This window comes from Balaenoptera acutorostrata, chromosome 9 (assembly GCF_949987535.1).
Source record: "Balaenoptera acutorostrata chromosome 9, mBalAcu1.1, whole genome shotgun sequence".
Classification (NCBI taxonomy): domain Eukaryota; kingdom Metazoa; phylum Chordata; class Mammalia; order Artiodactyla; family Balaenopteridae; genus Balaenoptera; species Balaenoptera acutorostrata.
The window spans coordinates 3,873,290-3,882,980 of NC_080072.1; the positions used below are offsets into that span (position 1 = coordinate 3,873,290).

Sequence of the window (9,691 nt, forward strand, 5' to 3'; positions counted from 1 at the left end):
CACTCAGGCACTGAGTGTGCTGGGGAGGGCTCACTGAGGACATGCTGCCCTATCTGTGTTAGGCCAGGGTGGTGAGACATATCCCAATGGGGTGTGCTAGCTCCTGCAGCTCAAGAAGTCCCTGGTGCCCTCCACACATGCCCCTCCCCTGGGAAGGGCCAAGGTTCCAAATCCTGCCGTACATAGAAGGGATGGGAGATGCCAGCCCACCTGGCTCATCCCTGAGCTCCTGGGCTGGGAGCCAAGGCTGCAGCCTAGACTACTGGACCCTACAGCCCCACACCACCCACCCACCCCCCGACCTCACAAGTGCCCTTGCTTGAGCATGGGTGTCAACATCAGGCTGGCTGCTGGCCAGGGGGCTGCTGGGGCACAGAGGCTGCGGGAACAAGAGAGGGAGTGGGGATGTGGCTTTTCCCAACACTCCATCCTCAGCCCCCTTGCACTGGGGTCCCTAGGGGAGGGGCCCCCACGCAGTCTCCAGGGGCATCTACACTGCTACTTGGAACCCACCAGGCGGGGATATCCACCCACCTTTGCCACTTTCCTCCCACCTCCCTTCTCTGTGGCCCCCAGGCTTCCCATGTTTTTCTCTGGGTATCACTCCCCTGCTCTCTTGGTCTCCATCTCTGTTTCTCAGTCTCTCTTTCCTTTCTGTCATATTCTCTCCCGTTCTCTGAGATCTTTCTCCCTGTCTTTCTGGGTCTGTCTCTCTTGCTTTAGGGCTCTCTGTCTCTGTGCCCCTTTCTCTGGCTCTCCTGTCCCCCTCCTACCTCCCCAGCCCGCTCTCTGGCCTGCTGTTGGGACAGGACCCTCCAAGCGCAAACCTCACCCTTCCCGATCTGCCCGGTTGGGATGCGCGACGGGATACAGCACCTCCCGACCGGTCCCGCCAAGCCTCGGGCCGCCGAGAACAGCGTCCTGGCTCCAACGGGGAGCCCTGGGCGCAGTCAGAACCTTGGGGTCCCCCACGCGCGCCCGCGCCCAGGGCCCTCCCCTCCGCCGTGCTCTTCAGCCCCCTTCATTATGCGCCGCCTTTAATGGGCGTTTGTCAGCGCGACTTCCCCGCAAGTTGTTTTCGCGGACATCAGTCACCGGCGGCGTTCCCATTGTGCCCTGGGATTGATGGGGGGCGGGAGGGGGTGACAGGGCCTGGGGCGGCCGCCTCGAGGCCTCGGTCTATAATTTTCGGAGGCATAATTGGTCTGAGGGAGGGGGCGGGGGAGGGGCGGGGAAGGGACCTTTCAGAGCCGGGAGGGCGCACGGCGGCGCGGGGCGCGCGGCGGAGCGGAGCCGCGGCTCGACGGCTGGCCGCGGGGGTCGAGTGTGCGCTGGCGGCGCCCGGCCCGAACCCCGCGCCCCGCCGGGCTCCCCACCCGCCCGGCCTCCCGCCCCTCCCGCGCCTCCGCCTGGGGACCACGTCGGCCTTTTGTTGCCCAACCGTCTTTTCTTTCAGCTCTTTGCGCAGCAACGGAAATTTCACCCGATCCTGGGTGAAAATTAAAGGATCTCTCTTTCTCTCTCCCCCCCGCCCCCGCCCCTCCGCTTCGCTCCCCTCCCCCCACTCCGCGGAGCCGGCTCCGCGCGCCTCGCCCCGGCTCCGCTGCCGTCCCTTCCATGGGCGCCGCGCTCTGCTGCAGCCGCCGCCGCCGCCGCGGGGCGGGCGCGATGCCACGATGGGCCTGATCTGGTTCCTGCTCCTCGGCCTGCTGGAGCCCGGCTGGCCGGCCGCGGGCCCCGGGGGGCGGCCGCGGCGCGATGCTGGAGGCCGCGGCGGAGTCTACGAGCACCTCGGCGGGGCGCCCCGGCGCCGCAAGCTCTACTGCGCCACCAAGTACCACCTCCAGCTTCACCCGAGCGGCCGCGTCAACGGCAGCCTAGAGAACAGCGCCTACAGTGAGTGTGCGGCCCCGCGGCGCCGCGCGGCGCATCCCCGGGGGGGAGCGGTGCCCAGGAGGGGCTGGGGCGCGAAGGGTACCCAGGAACGCAGACCACCCCTGCTGCCCGAGGGGGACCGCCGGGGTCCCCTGGCCTCCCTCAGTGTCCGGGAGAAGAGCGAGAGTGGAGCTGGGGTGGGGTGGGGGGCGGGACACGTCCGAAGAGGGCTCGGGGCAGTGGCTGCCCGCTGTCGGGCCGGCTGGCCTGGCCGAGCCTGCCCCCAACCCCGCCCGCCCGTTCGTCCGAGGGGGTGCGAGGTAGGCCGCCCGGGGGCTCCCTGCTCGGCTGGGTTCGGAGGTCCTGCCAAGTTTGAGCCCTTTGAGTTTTTCGGAGAAAAGGCCCTGGACAAGGCATTTATCATCCTCTTTATTATTTTGACGATTTCTCCTCCTCCTGCCGACCCCGGGGCGCCCCGACATCCCCTCCGCCCTCGCGGCTCGCGGCCGCCCCGCGCCGCCTCCGCGCGGAGGACACTCGCCCAGACAGAGCGGGGCTCTGGGGAGGCGGCCGCACGGATAGAGAATCGTGTCCCCAGACCGGAATCCCCAGCCTTCCCGCCTCTACCTTTGGCCGCAGAGAGACCCGCCGGGTGGGCGCCCCGGCCGCCGGGTGGGGGGCCGCGGGCTGCAGCTTAGGAGCACGCAGGGGCGTCTGCCTGGGTCTGGGGGCGCAGATACACTTTCACCGCGCCAAGCAGCCAGGACCCGCGCCCGGACTGCGCTGGAGCCGGAGTCCCGCGAGGCGCCAAGGTTTGGTTCCTTCGGCCAGGGGGGACCCGGGCTCATGCTGAGCCCTCCTTGGAGGAGCGCAAGGCCAGGGGGCCTCGAAGCAGATCCGCTCGGTGGGGAGCAGGAGGCCCGAGGCAGGAACTCAGTGGGGAGCGTGGGAGTGGGGCCAGGGTCTCGGGGGTCCTCCGCTGCGACCCGCGCTCTGCTCCCTCCCCGGGCGCAGGAAGTGGTGCGGTGGATTCAGGGCGGCGGCTGGAAAACTCTACTTCCTCCAGGAAAGCCGCAGTCCCGCGAGGGCGTCTTCGGCAGACGCCTCCGGAGCCGCGCGGTGGGAGCCAAATGTTGCCAGGACGTCCCTGCGCTCAGGACGGGGTTACGGGAGCGCCTGCACTCGCCTAGTAGCGATACCTCGTTTCTCTCCAAATCCAGTCTCCCCCTTGGAGTCGCAGAGCATCCAAATTCTTGGGGCATCCAAGGCGGGCAGCCCATAGGCTGAGGGAGGAGGGCGCGCGCCTGCAGCCGCCCCTGTCCCGCATCCAGATGCGCGCTTCTCTGGTTTTCGGGCCGGCGCCGCGGAATCCGCCCAGCCTGCGTCCGGGGGACGCGAGAGGCCCGCATCCTGCACCCCCGTACGCTCCGCACAAGCCTCCGGCGGCCCGCGTCTGGGCCCTATGATGGCTGACGTGTTCGGGGCCAGATGCACTGCCAGAGGTGCGCCCCCTGGAGAGGGCACCGGCTGTTGCCCCAGCCGCCCTTCCTCGGAGCCATTCTCGGGGGACAATGGCCCCACCTGGGGCTTCGTTGCAGGCCCCCGGAAAAAAGTGCTTTCGGGTCCAAAAGGGAGGCGTTGGGGGAGATATAACCTTTCTTACATTCACTGGAGAGCGGTGAGCGCAGGTGGCTTCCCTTTGTGAGCTCCCGGGTCTAACCCGGCTTCCTGCCAACATCCTGTAACCTGCATACAGGCCCGAGACAATGATCTCACGCACACGTACCTTGCCAGCGGGTTTGGGTGGCACCCAAAATGCACCCCAGTGGATTCCATTATCAACTCACCTCACCAAGGGCCCAGCTCCCTCTCCCGGGCCTCCCTCTGCTAGCACTCCGGTGCCGCCAGTGAGCCAGGGAGTCCAGACACCGCTATCGGCAGCAGGGGTTTGAATCCCAGTTCAAACACCTGAGCGCCGTCTTGGGCAAGTCACACAGCCCCGCAGTCTCAGCTTGCTTGTCTGGCCCATCATGAAACTAGCTCGCCGAGTAGCGGAGCGGCTCCAGGGGGCTCCACGTCCTGCAGAGAGTCAGCACGGAGAAATACTAGTTTTATTATTTCCCTCCCAGGTTTGAATTCTTCTCCTGCACCTCCCACCCAGGCGTTTCTCCCTCCCCTGAACTTCCAAAGTCACCCCCTTTGGGCGTGTGCTGCCCTCACCTCCCCCTCCCAGAGCTGGGCTTGGCTTTGGGCAGGGCCATCAGGGGCTCAGCCCTCACCTCTGGGCTCTGTGGGAGGTGGAGGGAGTGATGGGCCCTCCTGACTCTTCCCAGGTATCCTGGAGATAACAGCGGTGGAGGTGGGCCTTGTGGCCATCAGGGGGCTCTTCTCCGGGCGGTACTTGGCCATGAACAAGAAGGGACGGCTCTATGCCTCGGTGAGTCCAACTGTTCACGTGGGGAGGGTGGGCACAGATAGAGCAGCCATCTCCCTTGAACATCACGTCAGAGGGCATAAGGGGACATGCGCAGTAGGATGCTTTGTCCGGGGACATGCAGGACCGCGCTGGGACCAGAACCCCAGGTCCCGTGGCTCCTCGACCAATGCTCTTATGGCTGCTTCTGTTTAGAGGCAGCTCTTGGCTGGGGGGCAGACACGTCCTATGTTCTCCAGTGCTGTCCGGTTAGAAAATATTCCTGCAGCCATTCTGTGGTCACCTTCAAGGTAGCTGAGAGCAGGGGAGAGATTGTCCCCCAAATTTCTACCAAGATAAATGGACTCTAGCGGGTCTTGGGATGAAGCAAGGATGTGCGTTGGGCAAAAGCTCTTCTGTGGGCTCCCCCAGAGCTCTCCTGGGAGTGAGGAGAGGAGGAAGCAGGACACGGCCCAGCCAGGTCTTCCCAAGGGTGGAAAGGCAAGAGCTGTGAGTTCATAAAAGGGAACCAAGAGGAAGGGAGACAGGACCCAGGTCCCAGACACACAGGTTTGGAGCCCAGTCTATGCACCGCCTGGGTCTCTGCAACAAAAAGTGTCCTGTAACTCTGTGGGCATTGGCAGTGTCCCTCCCCCAAGGGCGGGGAATACACGGAGTAAAATACATGTACTGGGAAATTTGCTACCTCCAACTAGTCATTACATGCAATTTGGCTGATACTCCCTGAGCAATGAGAGGTTTTCTATCCACACATCACCTAGACGACGCAGCCGAGGACCAGTTACCTTTCTCCATTCAGTCGTGTTTGCAGGGGAAACGCACCAACATTTCCCCGCCCCTCTGAAGTCAGGTAAAGCGCGATCAAGAATTGCAGGGGAATCTTCCTTTAAGCAGATTCTTTCATCACAGACTTTTCACCGCTTTGCTAAAGGAACTGCAGAAGTTGGAATGTACCCATTTGTTTTCTCTGACCCAGAGGCCCCTTGACAGAAACTGTGTCTGAGAGGAGGGACCCTTGGCTGCCCAGCCTTTTCTGTATGTACTTCTAGAGTCTGCAAACACCAGTGGTGGTTTATCAGGACACGCCCTTAGCCCGGGGTCTGGTCTGACTTTTCTTGAGGTGGACGGTGGCTCTCCAGACCCCTCCGGCCCTGCGGCCCTGGTGTCAAGTGAGCAGAACTGACTTTCTCTTCCCTGAAATGGTCTCAGACCACCCACAGTTGCTCCCATCCCTTATGGAGAGGGGACACCTCGTTGGCCTGCAGTGCTCGTGCAGGTCTTACGGACCAGAGAGGGCCTTTGTTCACGCTGGGAAAGTTCACAGAGTGGGGCAGGTAGGGCTGAATCAGGAGGGAAACCTCAGGTCTCTGCCATCTCTTCCATGGAAGACCCAGACCCAGGGTTTTGGGGGACAGAACAAAGCATGCCCTGGGGGATCCCAGTGGGGCAGAATCTCCCTGTGGCTTCTGTCCCTGAGAGCTGACAGCGGTGGCTTTGGAGACGGAGAAGAGGTTCTCGGGCCCACCCAGGATAGCCAGGAGGTCTAGCTGGATGGGGTGGAACTTTCCAGAGCACCTGGCAGGGAAGGCCTCACCGCTTTGCAGGTAACCTGGGAGGTGAGGCAGCCTGGGTACCATCCCTGCCACCTGCCCCCCCGTCCCCATCCTGCCACCACCAGTTTGCCTGCAAGGGCTGCTCCTACTGCCCTGCCTCTTGGCTGTCTGAGTTCCCTGGTCTTTGCCATCACCCTGCTTCCCACCCTCCAGGCTAGCTCATGCGCTCTGTGAGTCAGTGGGCCTTGCACCCTCACAGCCCCCAATTCCAGCCCTGATCTCCCTTCTGAGTTATAGATGCCCCCGAAATGTCATGACAGCAGAGGACAGAGACCGCCCTGGCAGAGGGTAGCACACCCCAACAGAAGCCAGCAACTCCCCCGACTCCTCTGCCGTAATTGTTACCCCACCGGCCACTCACTCAAGCCCAAGGTCAGCTGGGAGTCCTGGTGGACACCTCCTTCTCTCTCAGCCCCACATTCAGTCCATCTCCAAGTCCTCGAATATACTTCCTGAATCTCTCTCTTCAATTTCTGCCTCCCTCTGCCTTATTCCTGTGGCCAGTGCCGTTATAACTCAGACCCTCATCATCTCCCAGCTGGACCATCACAACAGCCTTGGGACCCAGCTACTGGCCTCCAGGGTCTCCCTCCTCCAGTCCATCCTCCCTCCCTTCCGTCTCCTTCCACCCATCCATCCATCCATCTATCAACGTCCATCCATCCATCCATCCATCTATCAACATCCATCCATCCCTCCACCCATCTATCAACATCCACCCATCCATCCATCCAACCATCCATCCATCCACCCATCCTTCCTTCCTTCCTTCCTTTCTTCCTTCCTTCCATCCATCCACCCATCCTTCCATCCATCCATCCATCCACCCATCCATCCATCCATTTATCCTTCCATCCATCCATCCATCCATCCACCTATCCTTCCTTCCTTCCTTCCTTTCTTCCTTCCTTCCATCCATCCATTTATCCTTCCATCCATCCATCCATCCATCCACCTATCCTTCCTTCCTTCCTTCCTTTCTTCCTTCCTTCCATCCATCCACCCATCCTTCCATCCATCCATCCAACCATCCATCCATCCATCCACCTATCCTTCCTTCCTTCCTTCCTTTCTTCCTTCCATCCACCCATCCATCCATTTATCCTTCCATCCATCCATCCATCCATCTGGTATTCATTCCTTCATTCCTCACTGCCCTAGGCACTTACCATACATCATACTCTATGCTAGGTACCTGCTCAGGGATCTTCCTACAATGAAAATCCACTCATGTGATGGGCTCTGGGAACTCCCCATTACCCACAAATTATCACCCAGATTCCTCAGCTCAGCTCACAGAAGAGCCACCCAGAGCACCTCCTGCTCCCGCCTCCCACCATCACTGCATAGCTCGTGTCCCCGCTCCAGGCTCTGGACCCCGTGGTCCTCCAGAGCAAGCCCTGCTGCTCACCACCCGCTGCCCCTGCCTTTGCCTGAGCTCTCACTGCCTACAGTGCTTCCGCTCCCAAATGCCCTCCCCTCCAGGGGTCACCCCACGGGGAAGGTATCTGGCCACTCTGTGCACCCCCGCCTGGTCCCTGCCTCCGCCCTGCCCCGGCCGGCTCTCCTGGAGCAGCTCCAGGTGCTGGCGAGGCCGAGCTGGAAGAGCAGCATCCCCGGGGGGTGACGTCTGACAGCAACAGATAGAATTGTAGCTGGAGGAGCCCAGGGCTGGGGGGACTCTGGGGGCAGCACGTGTGGAGCAGGGTCTGAGGTGGGACCGCGGGGACGGGACTGGCGTTGGGAACTGTTGTCACGGTGAGTCTGTGATGCCTTTTTCCAGGTGATCTTAGACCCCTCCAACCCAGGAGCCCCTACAAGAGGCAAACAAATGCGCTGCCCCCGAGAACCCCTTCCACAGGACCTGAGCCCCTTGCCCTTTGATGCTCACAGGACTGTACCCCTCTGGTGGCCCCCCAAGTGTCCCAGCAAAGAGCAAGCCCACCGGGCCCCCTGGGTGATGGGCCTCAGCCCTGGAGGACGTACCTTCTCCAGGACAGAGGGGCCTGGGAGGAGAGTTGGTTCACGCGGGGGGGTGAAGGGGTGAAGGATAAGATGCTAATGCAGCATGCCCGGCATGGGGGTGGGGCAGGTCTGCCCTGAGCCCCCCCACCCCAGAGGGCAGGCGGTGGGCACAGGCCAGGAGGGCATCAGATCCCTCTGTGGTCTGGGGTCTGGCACTACCCCTGGGCCTCAGTTTCCCCATCTGTAAAGTCTGGAAGTTGGTCTCGGGCAATGGAGTCCATGCTCAGACCCAAGGAGCTCTGGGCATCCACCGAGGGTCTGGAGAGCAGAGAGGAGGGGGTGGGGTTAAGGGGGAGGCACGACCACCCCGATTCAGCCAAAGCTCCCCAGCCTTATCTCTGGGCTCCCGTGTCACTGGGAAGAGGTGTTCGGTGCTTGACATCTTGCTTCCTGAGGTCTTTTGGGGTCCCAAGCTGCCCAATGCGTGGATCTGGCCCTGAACAGCCTGTGACCCCTGAGAATGGGGCTGCAGTCCGCTGGGCACTTGCACTCAGTAGCTGCTCCCCTTCCCCCCTCTGCAGATGGAGACAGACCCCGAGGGTCTCCTGCTCCTGCCCCGTGGTCAGTCCCAGGGGGGAAGGCCAGTCTTTCTGCGCAGCTTTCCCTGCGCCCCCAGCCCTGCCTCTTGGCACAGAGCGGGGAGGGAAGCAGTTTGGGGGATGTCCCTTGGCATGCCCGTCCACCCACAGCTGAGCTGGCATAAGGCATACCCACCCCCTCCTCTAGCCCCTGACTGGAGAGACCCCACAGCCGCCCGCGGGGACACTGGTGAAAGCTCCTTACGTTCTGAGTTTGCACCTTTGTCCCTCCAGACACCCGCCTCCACGAGGGCAGGGACGCACCTTCCCCACCCTGCCCCGGGCTGTCACAGACCCCTGCTAAGGGCATCCCTCCCTTCCCGCATCCTCGTGGCCTCTGTGCCGCTGACCCTGGCCCCTGCCCGCCCCACAGGAGAGCTACAACGCCGAGTGTGAGTTCGTGGAGCGCATCCACGAGCTGGGCTACAACACGTACGCCTCCCGGCTGTACCGCACGGTGCCCGGCGGGCGTGGGAGCCGGCGCCAGCCCAGCGCCGAGAGACTGTGGTACGTGTCTGTGAACGGCAAGGGCCGGCCCCGCAGGGGCTTCAAGACGCGCCGCACGCAGAAGTCCTCGCTGTTCCTGCCTCGGGTGCTGGACCACAAGGACCATGAGATGGTGAGGCTGCTCCAGGGCGCGGCCGGGCTCCGCGGCCGCCGGTTCAGGCCTCCAGGCGGGGCCCCCCAGCCCTGACGGCGGCGGCGACAGCGGAGGAGGCTGCGGGCCCGGGGAGGCCGAGCTTAGCCCCCGCCTGGGGAGCCGAGGCTTTGAGCATCCCTGCCCCCCGGCGGGGCTCCGAGCTCAGGCCGCCTGGTTGGAGGGTGCGGACCAGCCGACGGACGCCTAGTGTCCACGGTCAAAGCTGACCCAGTGTGTGCAGGGATCCGTCTCAGACTCTCCTCTGCCCTGCCCCTGGCTGCATCAGAGCCGGCTGCTGTTTCCAGGGCCAACAGAACACGTTCCCAACTCTTCCTGCGTCTCTCAAACAAGGGTCACGTCGGAGCTAGGGGCCCCGCGTCGTGACTCGGAGGGGGCCGCTTTAAACCGGGACACCTGTGGGTTTACGTCGGCCAGGAGGACCCCCACCACCCACGTCCGGCCGACTGAGGCATCTCCCTGCCGGGCAGCCGTGGAACAATGGGGGCGGGGGATGTGTGTGATCAAA

The 9,691-nt window shown here is 63.0% G+C and overlaps 1 protein-coding gene across 1 annotated transcript; it reads left to right on the forward strand.

Annotated features, from left to right (window-relative positions):
• Positions 1-1,676: 1,676 nt before the first annotated feature.
• FGF3 (fibroblast growth factor 3) lies at positions 1,677-9,219 on the forward strand. Its single transcript, XM_057553974.1, has 3 exons — positions 1,677-1,896; positions 4,209-4,312; positions 8,899-9,219. Exons 1-3 carry the CDS (start codon positions 1,677-1,679, stop codon positions 9,217-9,219), a joined length of 645 nt encoding a protein of 214 aa, XP_057409957.1.
• The last annotated feature ends 472 nt before the right edge of the window (positions 9,220-9,691 follow it).

What these genes read in the sequence shown, in the direction of transcription:
- FGF3 (XM_057553974.1), top strand. Translation starts at nt 1,677, where the DNA reads ATGGGCCTGATCTGGTTCCTGCTCCTCGGCCTGCTGGAGCCCGGCTGG. An exon ending in CCTAGAGAACAGCGCCTACA is followed by an intron (nt 1,897 to 4,208) that starts GTGAGTGTGCGG and finishes GACTCTTCCCAG; the next exon opens with GTATCCTGGAGATAACAGCG. An exon ending in AGGGACGGCTCTATGCCTCG is followed by an intron (nt 4,313 to 8,898) that starts GTGAGTCCAACT and finishes CCCGCCCCACAG; the next exon opens with GAGAGCTACAACGCCGAGTG.